General features: G+C 35.2%; 1 protein-coding gene across 1 annotated transcript in view; it reads left to right on the top strand.

Annotated features, from left to right (window-relative positions):
* Positions 1-24,202, top strand: part of NR1H4 (nuclear receptor subfamily 1 group H member 4) — a 39,651-nt gene that overhangs the window by 1,010 nt on the left and 14,439 nt on the right. Inside the window, exons 2-8 of the mRNA XM_060694609.2 lie at positions 2,060-2,182; positions 5,566-5,637; positions 8,265-8,627; positions 11,672-11,812; positions 14,544-14,677; positions 16,509-16,607; positions 17,224-17,323. Coding sequence (XP_060550592.2) covers positions 2,060-2,182; positions 5,566-5,637; positions 8,265-8,627; positions 11,672-11,812; positions 14,544-14,677; positions 16,509-16,607; positions 17,224-17,323 — 1,032 coding nt within the window. The remainder of the gene's footprint in view (positions 1-2,059; positions 2,183-5,565; positions 5,638-8,264; positions 8,628-11,671; positions 11,813-14,543; positions 14,678-16,508; positions 16,608-17,223; positions 17,324-24,202) is intronic.

Here is a 24,202-nt window from a genome sequence, read left to right as displayed (position 1 = left end):
TAAAGGGACACATTTAATTGGATGTACAAATACTCTAAGAGAGTATCATTCTTTATTCATTCGTTTCTCATGGGTTTATCTTACTTCAAAATAAAATTAAAAATATGGGCAACAGCACACCACCATACATAGAGGCTGCAATAAAATATCAGAACACAAATGAAGGCAATGATTGTAATGCTCAGTACATATAAAGTCACTTTACGTACAATAGCCATTTTTTTAACCTTTTCTAATAAATGTTTTAATACAAATGCTTAATTGATGAATATTTCTATCCAAAGATAAAAATATGAATTTGATTGCATACTCTAACAATATTGATTTCAATAAATTTCAATGAACAAAACTGAAATATATGGATTCAATTCACACATTACATTAAGCCATAATGTAGCTTATCTGGCTTTGGTTTGGCATAATTTGTGGACCCAGCCAAGTGAGATTAATTCGATTAATAGTGATGAAACAAACCAGGATGCAAAATAAGAATTTGGCCTTACTTCCTACACAAAAGCCATGAAGATTCATACAAGGAAAGTAATAGAAAGCTTGCATAGAAATAAATAATTATGCAAATAAATTAGATTCTTTTATCTAAACAGTATTAATAGACAATTGTATAATAATACAAGTTTAAATTTTAATTTGATAATTTTAATATAAAATAGCTGTACATGGCCAAAGTGGTATGTTGTAAATCATGCGTCTTCAAATTTGTGAGGTTTCCCAGATTTTTTTTCCAAGATTGCAAAAGCTTTGGAATTGTAATTCATATACAGCTAAATATGCAAGATTGAAAAAGGCCTGAATATGGCAGCACTAACATCTAGGGAAATGTTATGGTTATGTAGAAATGACTAGTTGATTTTACAGAGTTTACTTGATCATCAATAAATATATATCTTGGAAATAATGAATACTTGGAATTATTTTCAGAATATTTGCTAATTTATTGTTTACCCTGCCTTTACAATGAGATAAAGTTAGTCATCTGATCAAAATGTATAAACATGATTGAATTGCTCTCTATAATACATAGAATGTAATAATACAATATTAATATAATATTAGTATATATACATGATGCTGGAAATGTCAGATAAATATTATCAGAACAGAGCCTGTGAACAGTATGTTGGATTATATCAGTTCAGACATTTTAATGTCCACTAAAACAATTCCAATAACTTTGTATTTTCCAATACTTTGATGTTTGACAGTGAGACACCTTAAATACAGTAGCCCATGGATGAAGGCTAATAAATAATAAATGAATAGATGAGTTTGTTCAAAATGTGGAATATTTCCACCAAAATATGAATCTATTTGAAGCATGTTATACCAATATGGACTAAGCTTCTGATGAAGTAAACAACAGCTCCTGAAAGGTTATTATTTTTAAATAAAATGTGTCAAAAAAGTGCTACCAAATTCCTAATTTTGGGGCTATCATAATCTAAAACAGCTCTCTTTCAACACTGCCCCCAATAGCAGTAACTGAGAATGCCTTCATGGATAATGGCATATGACTTGTGGATGGACAAAGACTTAATGAATATAGCAATAGCAGTTAGACTTATATGACGCTTTACGGTGCTTTACAGCCCTCTCTAAGTGGTTTACAGAGTCAGCATATTGCTCCCAACAATTTGGGTCCTGACAGTAATGCTTTCCAGCATGAGTTTTAGGCAAGTGTATCTATTTTAAAAATGGGAAGTCTCTTAGCCTGAAAACAATCACACTGTAGTATTACATACATGGGATGATCCACATGGAAGACTATAAGGCTTGTTTTTATTTGCTGTCAAATCCTAAACAAGGTTCTAAGAATTATTAAGAATATAGGCAGTTCCAAACAGAGTGGTGGGCTTTTGTTTTGTTTTTGTAAAATTAACATCTGATAAATTTAATATTTCTAGATATGCTTTAAGTATTGTCCAAGGACTCCAGTCACAATTGCTATAACAATAAATTTCTTTTTCCATAAGCATTCAATCTTGATCAGCAAGTCCCAGTATTTTGTATTTTTTTTACTAATAATATTCTTTTTTATTAGGTTTCATCGCTGTTTGCAAATCTTACATTAAAGATTCTATGGCATCAGAGATGAACTTGATCAATCATCCCCAGCTATCTTCACCAGATGGATTTTTTCTTTCTGAAGGTCCTAATTTATTTGGTAAATCAGAACTTACATTAATAGAAATACAATATTTATAATGAAAGAAAGCTAACAGAGAGTCAGTTTGGTCTAGTGGTTAGGGCACCAGGCTAGAAAGCAAGAGATAGTCAATCTAGTCCTATCTTAGCCATGAAAGCCAACTGGGTGACCTTGGGCCAGTCACTCTCTCTCAACCCAATCTACCTCATAGGGTGGTTGCTGTGAGGAAAATAGGAGGAGGAAGGTATGTTGCAGAGGTGGGTTTCAGCAGGTTCTGACCAGTTCTGGAGAACCGGTAGCGGAAATTTTGAGTAGTTTGGAGAACTGGTAGTAAAAATTCTGACTGGCCCCACCCCCATCTATTCTCTGCCTCCCAAGTCCCAGCTGATTGGGAGGAAATGGGGATTTTGCAGTAACCTTCCCCTGGATTGGGGAGGGAATGGAAGTTTTACAGTATCCTTCCCCTGGAGTGGGGTGGGAATGGAGATTTTACGGTATCCTTCCCCTGCCACGCCCACCAAGCCACGCCCACCAAGCCATGCCTCGCCCACCAAGCCACACCCACAGAACCAGTAGCAAAAATAATTGAAACCCACCACTGGTATGTTGGATATATTTGCCAGCTTCAGTTATCTGTAAAAAATAGTAAAGGAAATAAATAAATAAATAAATAAATAAATAAATAAATAAATAAATAAATAAATAAATAAAATACAGTTCTCTATAATTTTAACTAATTGACTATTTTTAGAAATGCCCCAGTTAGTTTTTGTTGATGCTATAAAATGAATGAATAATAACACAGTAAATAACTAAATAAAATTAAAGAAAAAAAGGCAATTCAATGGTAAAGCACACTATTAATGCAATAGGAGAACACATATACTGTATAGCAGGTGTGTCAAACTCATGGACTGTGGGCCGGATGCATCATGCGGTAGCCATGCCCAACCCAGATTAACAAAGGGGGGGGGAAAGTTGCGATACATCACGTAACAACAACATGACGCCGCGAGTTTGACACCCCTGCTGTATAGAAAAAGATCCCAGCTAGTGTCCTTCACTAAAAAGTTCCTGTCTGAAATCCTGGATAGCAAATATCAGTCAGTGCTTTGCTCAGTGTAAAAAAGATTACAGTCTAATTACTGAACATTCAAGAATTCAGACTCCTCAGCTGTTCAACCATTCTATGGTTCTTGATGGTCTTTGAGCTTGGTGGTTTTCTTGCAAATATTTTGTTAATGTTACCTAGTTTGGCAATGAAACATCTGAAGGAAAACCACCAACCTCAGAGAGTACCAAGTAACCCTCAGTTTAGCCTTGAACCATAAGTATTCTCTTCAATCAATTCTGTGGTTCAACCAATTCTATTTCTTGGCTCTGTCCAAATGTCTTTCCCCATCAGGTCTTTCCCCATCATTCAGCAACATTTACATTTAGTCAAAGTATATATCATGTGAGAAATTCATAAACTCTTGTGTAGGTTTTGTTTTGTTTTGTTTGAAAATATAGATGAAAGAATGTGGTGATCTGGAGTGAAGTCTTGACGATGGAGAAGATGGGAGGGGGTGTTAACTGTTTTTCCTTTGCGATTCTTCTGCATTCTTTGAATGTCTGACTTATTCCTGCTCTCTGCCTCTTCCCCTCAGCTGTTTATCTTTCCATCTTCCTCATAATACTTCCTTTAGTCTGTCTGTCACAGCTTTTCTGTTTTCAGCTGTCAGCATATAAGGGCATCCCATCAACTCAGCCAAAAGATAAGACTAGATGGGTTTTGCAAGCAATGAGCAGGTGACATCAGGTTTTAGAATAGAAAAGATTTTCTGAGAGTGTATAAAATACAATCCACTTATATATATATATGATGAGAGCTAAATAGCTTGAAATAGATTTATACTAGTCTCCCTTTATTTCTTTGTCAGTAAATATAAATTTAACATAATATATATGTGTGTGTGTGTGTGTGTATTGCTTTCAGTATACAACTGTTTTTTTATAAAATGAACAGTAAAATAGTTTGAGTAAATAGTGATTTTTTTTCATATATTACATAGTTAGCATTATTTGGACATATGTGTACAACAAATAAGCTATATAATGAATGTAATAATTTTATTTGGATATTTTTGCCATGGTAATCAGTAACTCCTCAGTATTCCTCACCATGTTTTTTTGAACGCTGATTTTTTTTGGTAGGAGTTAATTTCTCCCTCACCTTTTGTCAGTGGCAGGCAGCTAATGTGGTATATTCCCACATGGCAGCAGATCACTCAACTTGGATTCAGAACCATTGGCCAGTGAAATGAGAGGAGCCCAGCTGGTAGCAGGACTGCATTGCAGAAAAAACTGATTGGAATATACTGATGGCCAGCAACAGCATAAAGCATTTGGCCAACTTGAGACATGATGAAAAGCCTCCAACCTCCTTCAGAATTCCCTTGTTTATAAACATGCTTGAATCAAGTCATTTATATTTTTAACACGGAGGTGATTCTCCCAATAGATCTCTTATCTTGGGGGGAGGGGAAAGAATAACATGTGTTTCCCTATGAGGCAAAGAGCAGTCCTTCTCTAGAAACAACTCTGGCAAATACAAGAGGAAAATATAATTTGGTATCAAGCAGTCGACCTATTTACAATACTGTCATATTGACTTGCTGGCTGTTACAATGAGGCATCTTGATGAAGCAGTTCATTTCCCACAGCAGTTTCAGTAATGGTTTCAGATGTCCTTGTCTTAGGGATAGAATAAGTTTTCATATAATTTTTTTCCATTGTGAATTATATTGGTTGATTGGCTTATTTTATTAAGCAGTATTTTTATAATTCATTAAAAAAACAAGAAATACATAAGAAATAATACAGCAGGCAAGCCTATAGTTATGAATGCTTCTTCTGAGAGCAATTTTTCTAAATTTCACCAACTTGGGCTGGACACTTGTCATAGCTATTTCCTCAACTTATTTCTCATGATAAAGTTAATCAGTAAACTGTGTAACCTCTGCCCTACTGTTTCTTTGGCTGGTCTCAGCGGAAGTTTTACTTATCATTTGTGATTAGAGGTTTGGAAATTAAGAAAGCAGAAGAAAAACCATATTACAAAATTACAAAATTGTCAGGAACGCTACTTAAATTGTCAAACTGGTGTGCTCTTAAAAGGTAAGATATCAGGCCAATTTACTCATTTGCTATTCTTAATACTAGATAAGATCATTTTATAGCAGTTATAGTGAAACCATGCCTAGACACTGCTGTTTACAACCTAAGACATCCAAATACTATTATTTCTTTTTGTATGTATAACTGATTCAGTTTGGAACTACCTAGTGAGCATTTTCTTACTCAACACAATAATTTCTAATATGGTGATTTTGGTTCTTCTTGTTTTTGATTTGTGGTAGACCAATGTTCTCCTTCCTGGTATCCTCCAGATGTATTAGACTACAGCTGTCATCTTGCCCCAATCAGCATAGGTAGGTTGAAAATACTCTAAAACATGTAGACTATTTGGTTTGAGAAATTGAAATATAATATTAAGACTCAAGTATATTAACTTCTGATAATTTGATAATACAACATTCCAATTGTGAATAACATTGTGATTAATAAGGAAAAGGTTTCCTCTCTCCAGTCATGTCTGACTCTAGGGGGCGGTGCTCATCCCTGTTTCTTAGCCAAGGGAATCATCATTGTCTGAAGACACTGAAGACACTGTGGTCATATGGCCAGCATGACTATATGCTGAGGCGCACAGAATGTTGTTACTTTCCCACCTATGTGGTACCTATTTATCTACTTGCATTTGCATGCTTTTGAACTGCTAGGTGGGTAGGAGCTGAGGCAAATAAGGGGAGCTCACCCTCTTACACAGCACTTGGATCTTGAACCCAGGCTGTCAGCTTTTCAGCTGACAAATTCAGCATAATTAACGACTGAGCCATCATGCTCCATATTGTGATTAATAGTATTATCATTATTACAATGTTTATTTGATTTTAAAAGGATAACCAAGGACGCTTACTAACTAGATAAAACTAGTGTTTGTTACATAACCTTATTTAAAAAATTAATAAGCTAGTAGCATTTAATGGTTCTTTAGAAATCAGTCAATCTTTCTTTTGTAGTCCATAGTTTATATTCAAAAAGTATTGTTTATGAACGCAAATGATGTAACAAAAAGTTACATATATAATATACATCTATCCTGACAAACACCAACCTCATATTTCTTCAGTCCTACTCCTCTGAAAACTCCTCCCACCTGTACTGGAGAAAAAGTAAAATAATTTAAGATAATTGTTAAAAAAAACAATATTGTATCATTTCTTTATTGTGTTTTCAGAATAAATTTACTCATTCATTTGACCATAATTTGCTTAAATAACCCAATGTTTATATGACATACTGGTTATATTCTAAATACAGCTTTGGTCTTCGTTCTAGTCTAAAATATGGCTGGGTTAATTTGTGAGGATATCTGGGAAAGGAAAAACAGAGGAAAAGGCTACCAAGATCAGATAGAAATAATCTGATTTGATATTGCTTGAAGGAATTTGCATTTGTTAACCCTTGTAATGCCACTATGTAAGATTTATAATTGACTATTGAAATGTTTTATTTAGCAAAGCTACTAGTTTCAATGGCTTTTTAAAGTGTCAGATAAATTTAGGGAAGACAGAGATAGAACGTTGATTATTTAGTAAAAACAAAATATTTTATTGGTTGAATCAAATTGCAGCCTTCATTGAAAAGAAAAATAACAACTGTAAGAAAGTAGTAATTTCAGATTTTCAGCACTGTACTTTTAAAATGGTTCCTATGAATATTTATACTGAAAAATGAATAGAGCAACTGTTTTTGCATTGAGTTGACTTAGAAATATTTAATCATAATTTCAAACTCATTGATTCTGTTCACACAATACAAGCCACCTACATTGGAGTCTAGCAATATTTATACATGATTTTGTCAGCAAATGTACTCATATAGTTTTAGCAACTGGCAGTTCAATATTTAGAACCAAGAGCTAGATGGACACACAACCATTTTTATTCCACTATGTAAATATCTTTGGGATAGGAGTGGTGAGGGACGGGGAAAGAGAGAGGCTTTTCTTTGGAAAGCTGAGTAGTCTCTCACCTAGGGAAGGGAGGAGACAAGAGAGCAATCTCCATTGCATCTTTCCCGTCTACTTTTAAAGAGTGCCTTCTATATGGAAAAGCAAGCCTATGAATCCTGGGGAAACATTTCATATGCAATATAGAAATTGTTCCATAGCCCCTACCACAACCCTACAATCAACCACTAATTGGCATATGTGTTGTATATGTGTATAATCCCCTCATCTGGCATACACATCTTCCTGCATAAAGTTTATATACATATCCACAGACACCCAATCAAACCTAAAAAGAATGAGCATCCAGCGAAGTTAATGAGAAAAAAGAAACGCATTTATTTTTAAAAAATGTATGTTGTAGATCCATCACAGTGGAACAGAGGCTCCCAACCTTTTGGGCACCAGGGACTGGTTCCGTGGAGAGAGGGTTTTCCACAGACCAGAGGGGGCGTGGTTTCATGTGCTACCTGCATCCCACGGATGGGGCTTTGCTTGTTTGTGCAGTCTCGTTTCTGGCATGCACAGTCCAGTGCCAGTCCATGGACCAGGGGTTGGGGACCCCGGCTGTAGAATCTCGGTTTAATAGACCATTCAGGAGAGAGGGTATCCACTAATGTAAAATTCTATTAAATTCATATCTGTCATTTTCATCAATATGAATACTCTGTAAAATCATGTAATTGACAAAACTCCTGCCATATTCAGTAAAAACTCAGTATAAAGGGCAACACCCTCATTTAATCTATAAAATCAGGGGGCTGTCTAAATGAAGTAAGCATCCATCTCATATCACAAATTTGTTAATCTAAGGTGTCACTATAATGAGACCCGAAGCACACTGAACAATCTCAGCTCAGAATGATTGAACATTAATATACTCTCGAAGCATGTACAAGAGGAAAAAATGACAATGATTATTTTTAGTGAAAATAACTGTTCTTAGAAGATTGACTTAGAAATATATGTTGTGTTCTTATTGAGGTTTACATCCGGATCCAACGATTTCTGCAGTGAAAGATACCGATGTGTCATCCTACTCACAGTACAACTCTATGCATTTTTGCCCAATGCAGCCTCCAATCACTTTACCACCTTATTATTCAAGTTTTAGTCTTCATCCTCAACAATCTGAAGAATGGCACTCCCCTGTAATGTATGAACTTGGAAAAATGTCCTCTAATAACTTACAAACCAAGGAGACAGATCTGATAGACATTCCTGTAGCCAAGAAATCTCGGATGGATCTACTCTCTGGAAGAACGAAAGATAAAGAGCTGTGTGTTGTCTGTGGTGACAAGGCCTCTGGGTACCACTATAATGCCCTGACTTGTGAAGGCTGCAAAGGTAGGACAAATTTTACCTTAAAGTTGCCAAGGTTGAGAAATACTGTTTAGATTCATAAATGTCTGTCAGTAGTATTACTATAATAAGGTTGTATGATTACAGAGAGGTCAACAGATGGAACTATGTGACAAGATCATTAACTGTTTAACAAAAGCTTCAGAAGTAGGTTTGCTTCACTATCAAGTCAGGAGGGCAAGAATAAAAAAACAATGGGGGCTTTGGGTTGCTGGATTGGAAGCTTTATTACTAGGCTTCTGCATTAACTTGGGTGAAAGAATGGATAAATCTCAGAAATAGAAGACTGTTATTGCTGGAGGGACATGATCTTCAATTGGGAGGGCAGGCCTTTTTATGGTATAAAAAGAATAAAATACATAGATATTTTCAAAGACACTACTGTATGTAAGGAATGCTCTACTCTTAGTATGGGAAAAAGCTAAAACAAAAATTACATGAAAATACCAGTCAGGCTTTCAACAATGGAAGCACTTGATCCATCCAAATGTTGTAAACTTGGGGAAAAACATAACATATTTTGAATGAGAAAGGGGAACTGAAAACTAAACAGGAATTACAAAACCAAGGGGTAGAACTAGCATGGTGGCCATATTTGCAAATGCAATCAAGATATGAGAAAGATGCAAAGATATATGGTTTCTATAAAGTTCTACCAACAACACTTGATTGGAGACTACTAGCAATGGATGAAAAATTAATACAGAAAATATATAGCTAAGACTTATTTATTAAGTCTTAAAAGGGAAGATGAACAAGTGAAAGAAACAATGGTAGCTTGGGCAAAAAACTTTGGATATATTATAGAATTAGATAAATGGCAAAAACTTTGGGATAGGAATTATAAATTGACAATGGGAACTACCTACAAATAAAACCTGTATAAAATGTTTTACAGGTGGCATTTGCCACCAGCAAGGCTAGCAAAGATGTTTAAAGACATGCCTGCTAAATGTTGGAAATGCAATCAAATACCAGGGGAGGTGTATTGATCTTATAATTCGGGATTTGGGATTCCTTACGCACAGTCACTCAGGCACTCGTCATTTCCCGCCTGGACTATTGCAATGCTCTCTACATGGGGCTCCCCTTGAGGAGTACCCGGAGGCTCCAACTGGTGCAGAATGTGGCCGCGCGGGGGATTATGGGAGCGAGGGGTCGCTCCCATGTGACACCTCTCCTGCGTGAGCTGCATTGGCTTCCGGTGGTCTTCCGGGTGTGCTTCAAGGTGTTGGTTACCACCTTTAAAGTGCTCCATGGCATAGGACCTGGGTATTTGCGGGACCGCCTTCTGCCGCCGATAGCCTCCCACCGACCAGTACGCTCCCACAGAGAGGGACTCCTCAGGGTGCCATCAGCCAGGCAATGTCGGCTGGCGACCCCCAGGGGGAGGGCCTTCTCTGTGGCAGCTCCCGCCCTCTGGAACGATTTGCCCCTGGAGATAAGAAGGATATCGGATCTCCGGGTCTTTTGCCGTGCTCTGAAAACTTTTCTTTTCCATCAAGCAGGGCTGGCGTGAACCCCCCCTTTTTTTAGTTTCTTAGTTGTTTAGCTTTTAATCTGTCAATGGGTTTTAATTCGAATTGTTTTAAATTTGGGCCAAAGTATATAATTCTTTTAATAATTTTAAATTTTGTATTGTTATGTGTTTTAGTTCTGGCTGTGCACCGCCCTGAGTCCACTAGGAGAAGGGCGGTATACAAATTGAATAAAATAAATAAATAAATAAACAAACAAATAAATAAATAAATAAATAAATAAATAAATAAATAATTAATTCCTTTCTAGTGCATTTATTTTGCTAGGACTAGAAAATTTCCTTACCTGGAATAGCTTTTGTATTTAATATCATGCAATAATCTGGTACAGCTATCTACGCCATTGGTCACACAATTGAAAGATTGAGAGATCTGTGCTCCAAGTATCACATTGTTCTATGCATATATATAGGAACATTGTTAGAAATAACACTCTGTAACAAATCAGAGCAGAGTAGCAAGCATTCTACTCTAAACTGGGTGAAAATATATTTCTCCAGAAGATATCTTTGTGGATTTAGAAGCCTATATATATGGTATAGAATATTGTATTTAAGGAAATTTAGTTTTCAAAAGCCTTGCTCAAATTGAAAATGCTGCCTTTGCAATCAACCAATCATTTAATCAATTTTTATTCAGTCACAAATCAGAAAATAAAAAAAGAAAGTCCCAACTAATTAGGGGGGGAAGGGAGGGGGAGTTCTAAAATATCTAAAAAGGATTAGAAAACAAACTATGGTATACTGTACAAACTGTAAAATAATAGTTAGTTATAGTCAAAGAAGTAACAGCAGAATGATCTGATAATAATCGATTTGTTAAGATAAATAAATCTAAGTTAAGTAAGGATGTTAAGGATGTTAAGTAATGAATAGAGATAATTCTTTGCTGCCTTTACATGATGGATTCAACTATAAATCTTATTTAGTACATTAATCTACTGCTTAGTTGGGGTTTGTCTATGGAGACTCTCAATCATCCAGGTCATGGTTGTTCAAAGGTTTTTTTTTTTCAAAAGGCAACTGGATTTATTTAGTTTTTAGCCCCAATCGGACAGGACCACATGTTTGGAACTATGTACCAAAGATGACAAGTTATTGTGACTGGAATGACAGAACACCCTAAGCCAAGGCCAACAAATTTACATTGCAATGCAGTACAACATGTAAGCCAACTTGGTTCAAATAGCATGATAAACTACCATGACTGGTACTTCATATATGTACTTCAGCCTATGTGGTTGGTAAATGATGGCTTATGGGTTAACAAAAAAGTTGACTGTAACTTAGCATGACATATGAACCTACTTAGAGGATAACAGAATATGCAATATTTTAGAACTAACCGTTTATACTTGTTAGAAATTCAGCCTAGAAACTTTTACTGTGATCTATTTGTGTAACTAGAAGCATCTTAAGTTAGTGGTATTCATATAATAATCATTTTAGTATTGGTTTTAAATCTGAAATATTATTCTGCATATATCATCAGGTTTCTTCAGAAGGAGTATCACTAAAAATGCTGAATATAAGTGTAAAAATGGAGGAAACTGTGAGATGGACATGTATATGAGGAGAAAATGTCAGAAGTGCCGTCTACAAAAGTGCAAAGCAGTAGGAATGCTGGCAGAATGTATGTATACAGCTATTTTCATTTTTTTAATATATAATATAGGAGCTATGGATAGTTAGGAAAAGATTATATAGTCTTTGCATTCACCCATTTAGGAAAAAAATGAAGATCACATTCACTGTGGGTATTGTACTTAACTAACATTAGACTTATAATTGTATTTTATTAAAATTTACTTTCTTGGCATGTGTTGTGCTTTGTAAATATGCAAGGATAGGATTCAAGCTGTTGGGTGTTTCCTATTGATAGCTTCAGTTATTTTAGCATAATTGCAGTATCAAACCAGTTTAAGTTCATACCGGAAATTAATCTACTCTGAATTTTTAATATGCCTCCCAATCTGATCACTAGATGCTATATCAACTCTTATGCTTTGTAGAAAACAATAGACTCTATTAGCATTTCAGAATTAATGAAAAAAATTATAGTATAATTGACTCCCTCATGCTGTCAGTTTAAAAGCAAAGATCTTGCTATATGCCCTCTCTGCCCTCAGTGGACAAGCAGGCAAACAAATGAGGCTGCCACGGTGATCAGACCCCCCTCAATGAATCTGTAAGCTTGCCATAAAAATAAGCTTTCTTAAAAATAAAGTCAAGTTGTTCCCAGAGAAAGAAGGAATGTGTGTATCTTCAGTACTGTCAGTAATTCAGTATCTGATAATAAAATAAACAGGAAAAAATAGGGCAATGTAACTAATGCTGCCCAAGGAAATGGAAACTTTCAAACCAGCTGGCCATTTTCTCAGATAGTCTTGAGTGAAGCAAAGGCCAGCAATAAGGCACCGTGACTTAAATCTCTCTCTGAAATGGAAACTTGTACTTTGTTACTATGAGAGTCATATAACTCATAATTTAAACATAAGCAGATTCTTGTAAAGTACAGGAATGAGGACATCATGCAAGTTGTAACTACCTTCGAATAAGGAGTGGTGCTGTTCATTTTTAGTTTAAAAACAACCTTCAAGGTTTGCCGGATAGTTAAACTTGTAACTTTTTTGTAAATTGACTTTAAGCAAAGTGATCTCTTTGAAATTAACATTGCCTTGGACTTTGAGCCTTTACTCATAAGACAGTACTGCAATTATTCCTGTAAAATGTTGCTATGCTGCAAAAAAGGGGGCAATCTTACGGTTTTTATTACTTTATTTGTGCATTCCTGAATCATCATGATCTAGTGATTACACATCAAGTTTTTGTGCAGTTAGAGATACGTTTCTAAGCTCAAAAAGTAGAAAGTGATCCTCACTCAAATTGGGTTCATGCTTTGTTGGAAAGACAAGCTTGTCATTGGAAATAATTCTGAGATTTTATTAAATGGCTTAGAAGGATATATGGTTGTTCTTGTAATACAGTAAAAGACATAAAAGAATACAGTAAAAAATGGGGTGGGGAACTAATACAATAAAACTATTTGTCAGATATTTGCTGTTCTGTTCAGTACTGTTTGGTACTGTTATTTAGAACAAGAGACATCATCTGAATGCATGAAATAAGCTATCTGGCCCTGGTTTATGTATAACCATGTGTTTTCTGATTCATGGATGTATGAAAATGTCTTTTTCCTCTAGCATATGAAGCAACTGTCACCCTTTGGTAGTATTCATAATGTGATTTACATTAAACACATCTGGAGAATGCCAGTTTGCTCAGTGCTGAAACAATCAGTCAGCACTAAGTCTAGTGCCTATGTTGTGATTCTAAATACCATTTTAATCTTTGGAGATATTATGTGGAATTGTTATTTTAATCCCTTAAATTTCCTCTTCTTTCAGTATTAGAGGAAGTTTGATTTCTGTGGTGGATGATTTTATGATATACAGGATATTAAAACTATTCATTGCTGAATTAAGCATTTTCATAGATATCTTCCTCAACAATATTTAGTCTCTTTTATTCATTCTCCCAGGTGAAAAAAATGTATTTATATATATACACACACACAAAAGTATTCCATTTGTTATGGTTGCTATAGCCCTGCATCATCATTTCTGTATTGTTGGACAACAATATTTTATCTTCTTAAACTGATATAGTAAGATTACATTTTTAATATTCTGAGTAGAGAAATATGTTGACTGAAGTTGGCTATATTCCTTTGAACAATTGTTATAGGTGGGAGGAATGACATAGATCCAGCTTTGGCAATAACTTTACAATTTTGTTTCCACCACCATGTTTCAAGTATTAATAGAACAGGTAATTTGTTGAAATAATGTCAGTAAGTGAATATCTCTTTAATTTTTTTGAGAATGTATTTTTGGAATTGATTTAAGTTTTAATATAATATGTCGAATGAGCTCTTGATTTCCACCCAGCTATTTCAACCTGGGTCTCTGCATCATGAAAAACACTTCTGGGGACATAGATTTGCCTTTCTCTCTATAACCTCACATACCTGGTGTACCCAGGGAGAAGGGACTCTCATAGAACAAGAAGATGATTAAATTAGCAAAATCTTTCTTCTCCTGTTTTCCTTCAGAGTGATAGGAAGAATCATCCAGCAGCATTTGGGGACATATGACCCTAGTTGCCAAACTAACTTTGTCTAGGAATGGATGTAGTTGCATCTACCCCTGGACAAGTTTTCCTGAACATGTGAATTAATTTTAAAAAAAGATGGTATAGGAGATTGTAATTGCACATTGAGTCTTTATTTGTTACTTTTGGAATTATCAACATGAATAAGTGACAATTGTACAAATTATAAGTATTCATTTTCTCATATTCAGGTTTGTTAACCGAAATCCAATGCAAGTCAAAACGACTAAGAAAAAACACGTTACAGCCTCCAGAGGAGACTATTAGTGAAGATCCTGAGAGATCTGACCTGAAGCAAGTGTCATCTACAACTAAATTGTATAAGGTAATAAAATTACTGTAGTTCTATAGTATGATACATTTAGTATGTATGGAAGACTGAATAAGAATTCTGACAAGGAAATTTCTACTACCTTATAGAAAGGTGAACTTTAAATAATGCAAATAAGTAAGTCTTCTGTTTGATGGAATAAACCATATACAGTAACTGTACAAATATAATTTAGATGTTATTTATGTGAAAAAAGTGTCATTGATGACCTTGAGAGTATATCAGTTTATACTATGATATACTCAGTGTGATGATCACTCCAAAAATATTGTTTATCTAGTTCTAACATAGATCATGGTATGAAACTAGCCAATTGTGATTTATTCAGTAAACCATGATTAAGCAAACCATGGCTTAGAATGGTATATGAACCATCTAGAGCAGGGTTTCTCAACCTGTGGTCTGTGGACCACTGGGGGTCCACGAAAGCTTAAGAAATCTTATGATTTAAATCTTGAGTTAAGTCTTGGGGGTCAAAAAGTATTTAAGAGGGTCAGTGATGAAGAAAAGGTGAGAACCACTGACCTAGAGTATTGATGCAATAACAAATGGGGCTACTTCGCTGTAGGGGTTTAGCTGCCTGGCTAGAAATTGGGAGACCATGAATTCTAGTCCTGACTTAGGCACAAAATAAGCTGGATGACCTTGAACCAGTCATTCTCTCTCAGCCTCAGAAAGCAGGCAATGGCAAAACACTTCTGAAATCTTGCCAATAAAATTGTAAAGACTAGTCCAGGCAATCCCCAGGACTCTAAGGCACAATGAATTAATTAATTACAGATCTGACAAGTTTTATCTTGGTTGCAATAGGGTGTTCCCATCATATACACATAGTTTGTATAGCATATGATCTTACTACTCTTCTGTTCTACATTTTATATTCTGATGTGGACTAATGACTAGTCAATGTATTATTATTATTATTACTAGCTTGATATAGCCTTGAATCCCTTGAAAAAATATGTATGTCTAAGTCATTATTGAAAAGAAGTATTTATTGTTTGATTTTTGCATGTGTACAGATAGTCCTTGAGCTATCACCACTCGTTTAGTGATCATTCAAAGTTCTGACTATACTGAATGTGTGATACTTATGACTAGTCTTCAAAGTTCACATGATCACAATCTGGGCACTTGGCAACCGGTTCACACCTATGGTGACTGCAGCATTTTGAAGTTATTGATCATCATTTTCAACCTTCCCTGCTGGCTTCCCACAAGCAAAGTCAATGGAGAAGATATCAGGGAAGGTTGCAAGTTGCACCCATCAGTTGCTTTTGCCACTTTTTCTTCCCAAATACCCTGTTATGGATCTCATACTCAGTAGCACCACTCCACCAGATCCACTCTCTATAGCACTTTCCCATGGCTCCTACCAGTCCATCTATATTTTGTAAAGTCTACCTGCAGCCTCAGCAAACCCATCAACCATCTGTGGACCCTGCCTACTTGCCTGTACTTGTAGTACTCTAGCACACAGACACCCCACAGCACCAACATACCCTCCTCCCTGCACTGTTTGCCTGGGACTCCAACCTCTTCTCATTTAGCAAACTGCAGGGTCCTGGGGCTGCAATAACAACAGAGACTGCTGGGATTGTGATTGCCAAGTAATGTAGTCATGTGCTGTTGCATTTTATGACTGTATCATTTAGTGATGAAAATTCTAATTCCAATTGGTGGATTGAGGGCTACCTATAATGCAAAAGTAAATGATTCCATTATATTATTGAAATCAGGAAAGATGCTCAAATGTGTGTAGTTAAATCTATGTATGAAGTAGAAAATCATGCTCAGTTACGGTTTAATTTTTTTGCCAGTATAGGAGAAAGTAAAATTAAGCCCAGAACAACAAAATCTTCTTCGTTATATAATGGATTCCTATAATAAACAGCGGATTCCTCCTGAAGTTACCAAAAAGCTTGTAAGTATACATGCCTTATCTCTCATAGAATGATTTAGTGATCAATATTTTTGGCCTAAAGTAGTGTGCAAATGACGCCAATGAACAGTAGGGGTTTTAATGGTTATTTTGACACCACTGTACCATATTGGCTACAAAATTCAGAGGGCCATTAGGTGGCGACAAAGTTTAAAAAGAAAAAAAAACCTTTTAACTTGTCATTATTTGGGCATCTTCTGAATTTTGGCACTCTAGCTGAAGTACTGCTATTTATATTTGGTCTGGTCAAGCATCAAGTGAAAGCACAGAATTTGGATTCAGATCTCCTAACAAGCAGAACAGAAAGTTTTTATTTGTTGTACAAAATGTTGAATGTGGAACATCCTGTATTTTCCATCTGCAGTGTATAGGATTATGAGACTTTTAAACTGCTATATTGTCTTCATCTATTTTCTCTTATTGTGGTCTAAAATAATCATTTTTCTGTAACATTCATACTTTAATAATTGTTCAACTATTTGATATTTAATCCTATACATTTCAGATAGTTGTTAAAGAAAAATTAATAACTCATTTCTAGGATTCCTATTTTTTTATCACTAGTTATAATTAATGATTATTTTGTTTTGATTATCAGTTACAAGAGGACTACAGTGCAGAAGAAAATTTCCTTGTTTTAACAGAAATGGCCACTAGCCATGTTAAAATGCTTGTGGAGTTCACTAAAAGATTACCAGGTAATGAGATGTTGAATAAATTTGGTCAAATTTGATTTTTAATCAGAGAGAATTTTTTATTTTATATTCCTTTATATCCTTCTAATCTAATTAATACTCAAAGCACCTAATAAAATATTTAAAAAATAAAAAAAGAAAGTAAAACAATAATATTAATAACATTTAAAAATTAAATAACCGATGAAAGTTGTTTTATAGGTTTTATAAATACCGAGGAGGAACATAAACTTCAGGATGACAACCACTTTAAATTCAATGTTTCTGCTTAATAGATTGGGGATATCGTATGGCATATAATTGATCATACTAGCATCTCTTTCACTCCAGAACATTCATTCCCTCTTAGAGTCACCTTTGACCAACCTCTTTAGAAAACAGAAATCAATTATGTCAGCCTCCACCCTCCATAATTCATGCCCTTACCCTTTGACCTACAAGATCTGTTGCATAGCAAATTGTTCAGCAGGTAATATAAGTTATTATAGCAATTAGAGTAAAGAGTTTCATTTTAGGCCTCAATGTATTGAAATAATCAAATAATAAATTTCAGCATCTTCATTCCAGGTTTTTCATTGATGGAAAAAAAAATCTGTTATACTCTTTACTTGTATATAATTACAGTGATCTTTTATTAACTCATAAATTCTTAAGTGAGCCCCACCAGATCTATTGTTAATTTGACAGCATATTATCAAGCGCTGGGAAATCAGGAGATTCAGGCAGTTCAAATGAGTATAAAGATTTATTGCAAGCTTAAGCCCTCTACAAGAATCTGAGCTACTAATGGTCAAGGAAAGTTAAGAATAGAAAGGAATTCAAGGAGGGCTGAACTTAGATATTTTGTGGGCACAAGGGAACTCATGACTGATGATGCATTTGATACCTCCCTAGGGCTCAGCCTAGTCATCTCCTACACATATAAAGATCTTCATACAGCCCTCTCATTAGAAAGAGTCTATGGGGGGACTTCCGGTGGCACCGTAGGCGCCGAAGACGCTCCTTTTGTGAGCGCCAGCCCCGCGATCTCGTAAAGCCGCTAGAACAGCGCAAATCAGCTGTCTAGAGGCTTGAAAACTTTCTCCCCGGGAAAAGGGGAGGAAAAGAGCACACGGGTGCAGGTAGAGCTCCCCAAGAAGCCACAGGAATAATTCTGGGGTTCGAAGGGTGAGAGCTCCCTGGAAGCCCGACAGAGCTCCGGATCCGGGACGTTTCTGCTTTAAGTAGAAGATGCCGCGACCACCCCTGTAAACAACGCTTGGAATAAAACATCATTCGGAAGCAGGCTGAGCAAACTCAGGAGAGATCAGATTTGCAAGTACTAAACTTTAACTCCAAATGTGTATTACTTCCTTCTGATTTACTAAAAGTGAAACCAAGATGGTGATTGAGCTTTAATGGGGCGTGAAAGCAAAAGTTAAAAAGGAAAGTTTTATTTAGCGCTGGCAGCCCTGGTCTAAAATTAGAGATTTTTGCTTAGAAAGAAAGAAGATTAAAAGTTAAAAAGACTATAGCATTTTTTTTTATTTTTTTTTAAAGGATTGATATCATTTAAAGACTGGAAATCTCTGGATTTGGTGGATTTGTTGTTCTGGTTGCTGAATAAATTTAAATTGGAAACTAAAAATGGCTTCAAAACAAATAAAGACTATTGTTCCTAAAAGTGCTGGGAGCTCACCAGCTCAAATGTCCAAATTGCAATCTCTCTCTCTGTTCCAACGGAACCACCAATATTAACACTTGAAATGTTGCAGGAAGCCCTTAAAACACAAGCCTCTGTTATAGAAAAAAAAATTACTTCGGTGTTTGAGGATAAAATTCGAGATGTTGCTGAGGAGACGGCTCAAATTAAAGAGTTCATTCAAAAATGTAATCAGGAAATTAGAGAAGATATTATCATGGCAGTCCAAGATCTGGCAGGCCATATTGAGGCAATAGATGAAAAAGTGGAAGAAATTAAGCAGTCTAATGAGAATTTGGAAAATAAAGTGGGAGATGTCCAGAATAAGATGGAAAGAGTTGAGGCCGATGTGATGATACAATATAGAGATATGGAATTTGCTTTGAGAATAAGAGGCCTCAAAGAAAATAAGCAAGAGAATTTGAGAGAGATTCTTTCAGAAGCATTTGCACAGATAATGGGAGATCAAAAAGCAAATCTTGAATGGCAAATTGACAAAATTTACCGTGTCAATTCATGGGTTGCCAGACAGAAACATCTACCAAGAGACATTGTAGCTTATTTTACAACAAGGAGAATACGTAATGAAATCCTACAAGTCACTTTTAAAAACAAACTTCAAGTGCAGGGGCAGGAGGTTTTAATACTGAAAGAAATCCCCCTCCCAAAATGTTGAGAGCCAGAAGGGATTATGCCTTTCTGGTGGAAGAACTGAGAAACCGTCAGATACAGTACAGATGGGAGGTTCCAGCTGGACTAGTGGTGAACTATTCAGGAGAGAGATATCGTCTTAACTCAGTGTGGAAGGCAAGAGATTTTTACACCAATGTACTAAAGGCTGGATGCCCACAGTCCCCAGAAGTTAGAAGGAAGACGGAAGCAGAGGGGGCAAGAAAGGGGGAGAAGGAAGAATTGCTGGTACAGACCCAAAGGGGAGCTTTGATTACTCAAGAAGATTTAATACAACTTTCGACTACTGTTGAAGCCTTGGAGATAGAAGAACCTAAGGATCAAAGACAGACCCAAGCGGCAGCCAAGTGTCAAGAAGAATTAAGAGTGCAGCAACTTCAGATGATTCAAGAAACTACAAAAACAGAAGCAGTGGGAGGAGCAAGGCCAAAAAGCAAAATGCATGGAGATTTCCAGCAGATGCTCCAAAAGCTTCAGGGGCCCAAGAATGGCAATTAGATTTCTGACTTGGAATGTTAATGGCCTAAATTCACCACAAAAGAGGAGAAAAATATTTCATTATTTGAAACAGTTTAAAAATGATGTTATCTGTTTACAAGAGACTCATATTAGAAGTAAAGATCAAAAATATTTAATAAATGCAAGGTTAGGTATACATTTTGTTGCATCTGCTCCTGAGAAGAAGAATGGTATAGTTATATACTTAAAAAAAGACTTAATTGCCAAATTAATTGAAGCAGATGATCAAGAAAGATTTATAGCAATTGAATTTTTAATAAAAGGAGAAAAAATACTTTTAATTGGAGTATATGCACCGAACCAACAACAGGAAAATTTTTATAAGCTTTTACATTCCAAGTTACTACAATGGGATTACAAATCATGCATTTTATTGGGTGATTGGAATGGAGTTTTGGACACTAAAAAAGATAAGAAGGGGCTCTTGCAAAATATCTCAACGCGTGCTAGATTGCCAAAATCGTTTTTTGAAATGATGGATGATATGGAGTTGAGAGATATCTGGCGAGAGAGGAACTCTGAAGAAAAAGACTTTACCTTTTTTTCTGATAGACATCAATCTTTCTCTAGGATTGATTTCATATTAATTACTAATGATCTTTTTTCTCGGGTGACGAAGACGAAGATTTGTCCAAGAGTTTTAATGGATCATAGTCCAGTTTGGATGGAACTAGAGTATGGAATGGAATTTAAGAGGTCTTGGAGGTTAAATGAAAATCTGTCTAGATATGAGGAAAATGTAAAAGAATGTAAAAAATTTATGAAAGAATTTTTAACTATAAATATACATAAGGGTACATCTATGGAAGTGGTTTGGGATGCAAGTAAAGCATATATGAGAGGTATTTTGATATATTTGAATAATAAACATAGACATAAACAGGGGAAAAAAAGGAAGGACTTAGAAGATGAAATTAAAAAAAAAAGAACAAGCTTTGATATTGAACCCAGCAGACAAGAAAATAAAAGGGGCAATTAACTTATTGCAAGGGCAATTTAATATGCTAATGGAAGATCAAGTCGCAACTAATTTGCAATATGCTAAACATAATACTTTTTGCAATGCTAATAAACCAAGGAGATGGTTAGCATATTTGTTAAGGAAAAAACAAAAGTCATGGATCGTAGAGAAAATAGAATATAAAGGTAAAGAGGTTTATCAGCAAAATATGATTAAAAAAGCATTTTTAGAATTTTATACGAGGTTGTATGCTAGTGATAAAATTCAAAGTATAGATGTAGATAGATATTTACAGAAAGAGAATATTCCTATAATTACAAGAGAGCAAAGGGAGGGTTTAAATCAACCAATAACTTCCGAAGAGATTATGTTTGCAATTAAGCAGTTGAAAGTGGGTAAAGCCCCCGGGACGGATGGTTTGACAGCTGCTTATTATAAACACTTGCAGTTAGAAATGGTGGGACCACTCAAAGAGTTATTTACCAACATACAATCTGGAGGAGATGTACCCCCATCCTGGAGGACAGCTTTTATTTCTCTGATTCCAAAGGAGGAGCAAGACCATACTCAGCCAAAAAATTATAGGCCTATATCACTTTTAAATACAGATTATAAGATTTTTGCTAAAATACTAGCAAATAGGTTAATGACAGTCATGCAACAAATGATTCATAATGATCAAACTGGTTTTATAAATGGTAGACAAATGAAGAGTAATGTAAGGCAAGTTGTTAACCTATTGGAGTATTTGGGAAGAACAATCAAATCCCTGCGGCGCTGATATTTCTTGATGCAGAGAAAGCATTTGATCGACTGAATTGGCAATTCTTATTGAAAATAATAGAAAAGATGCAGTTTGGAGAATATTTTACACAATCTATTAAGGCAATATATCAGAAACAAACAGCGCAAATAATAATTAATGGTAGTTTAACAGATACTTTTAATATAGAAAAAGGAACAAGACAAGGATGTCCCTTGTCCCTTGTCTCCATTATTGTTCATCTTGACTTTGGAATTTTTGTTGAGTAAGATCCGTGGGTCGGACAAAATAAATGGAATTAAAATTAGGCAGTATGATTACAGAGTACAAGCATTCGCAGACGATTTGGTTGTTACTTTAATCCAACCATTACAGTAAGTTGTAGGTTTAATGGATATAATTAAGCAATATGGGCAAGTATCTGGATTTAAAATAAATGCAGGGAAAACGAAGATAATAACTAAAAACATGACTACAAATCAAAAAGATGAATTAGAAAGATTACCAGGATTTGAAATAGTAAAAAAAGTTAAGTATTTGGGGGTTTATATTATGACATCAAATGCGAAATTGTTCACGCATAACTATGATCTGTTGTGGCAAAAAATACAGAGAGAGATGGAAAATTGGAAAAAATTACAATTATCCTTGTTAGGAAGAATAGCAGCAGTAAAAATGAATGTTTTGCCTAAGTTTTTGTTTCTTTTTCAAATGATACCAATACTTTAAAAAGATGAAAATTTGAAGATATGGCAGAAGGGTATTAATAATTTTGACTGGGCAGGGAAGAGACCGAGAATAAAACAAAAAATAATGCAGGATATATGTGAAAGAGGAGGTCTCAAAATGCCCAAATTAAGACTATATTATGAGGCAGCTGCCCTATCAGCAATGAGTGATTGGATGAACTCAACAGAAGAAAGAATATTGAATATTGAGGGATATGATTTGGTTTACGGGTGGCATGCTTATTTATTATATGATAAGAAAGTGGATAAGACTTTTAAAAGTCATATATTAAGGAATGCTTTATTGCGTGTCTGGAAAAAGTATAAGTATAAATTAAACGAGAAGTTACCAATGTGGGCAATACCCAGACACGCTATAGAGAATATAAGTGTAGAGCAAAAACAAGATGTGATTACATACAAAGAGCTTCTTAACAAGGAAAAAGGTATACTACAATTAAAATCTTTGAATCAACTAAGAGAAGAAAGGATAATTCAAACATGGTTTCAATATGTACAGTTGCAAGCTAGATGGAGAGAAGATCAGAAAATTGGTATTTTGCAAAATGAGGAGAACTTGGTAAAACAGATTAGAGATCAAAGTCAAATGCATATAAAAAGGTTGTATAATGCATTGGTAGAAATAGATTCAGAAACGGAGTTAGTTAAGGACTGTATGATAAAGTGGGCACAAAATATTGAAGAACCAATAATGATGGAAACGTGGGAAAAAATATGGGTTAGAAATGTGAAGTTTATGCAAGCCCAAAACTTAAGAGAGAATTTTTATAAAATGTTTTATAGATGGCATCTGGATCCTAAAAAGCTAGCCTGTATGTATCCAAGCGTGCAACCTAAGTGTTGGAGATGTGAATGGGATGATGCCACATATTATCATATATGGTGGACATGTAAAAAAATTAAGGCATTTTGGATAAAAATATGGTGGATTATTCAAAATATTCTCAAAAAGAAGATAAAATTTACTCCACAGTTCTTTTTGTTAGGCATAATTACAGATTGTACTGTTATAAAGACTAAGTTGATTTTAAATTTAATAACAGCAGCCAGACTTTTGGTGGCGCAGTATTGGAAGAAGGAAGACTTGCCTACTATTGAAGAATGGACACTAAAAGTAGTGAATTTAGCAGAGATGGCCAAAATTTCAGCGTATTTGAAGGACCATTCAAATGAAAGATATATATCGGAATGGAGAAGATGGATTGACTATATTCAAAACAAATATCAGACTAAAAAGCTTCAAATAGCTTATGAATGAAACCAACTTTTTATTTTTGAATTATGTTTTGTTAGTTGAAAGAGGAGTTAAAGAGCAAGAGGGAATTAAAAGCCTACAGAAAGTTAGCATATTTTATGTTTATGTTTGTCAAATGTTATACCCTGTATTTGCTCTGGGAAGTCCGAGATGCGGGGAGGGGGGTTGGAGGGAGAGGGGGGATGGGGGATGGGGGGTGGGGGGAGGAGGGAAGGGGGAGAGGAGGGATGGGGAAAAATTGTTGTAATATTTGATAAAACTTTT

This window comes from Pantherophis guttatus, chromosome 7 (assembly GCF_059756535.1).
Source record: "Pantherophis guttatus breed Tessera chromosome 7, ASM5975653v1, whole genome shotgun sequence".
Lineage (NCBI taxonomy): Eukaryota > Metazoa > Chordata > Lepidosauria > Squamata > Colubridae > Pantherophis > Pantherophis guttatus.
The sequence above is the reverse complement of the archived record's forward strand: the minus strand, read 5'-3'. Positions and strand labels throughout refer to the sequence as shown.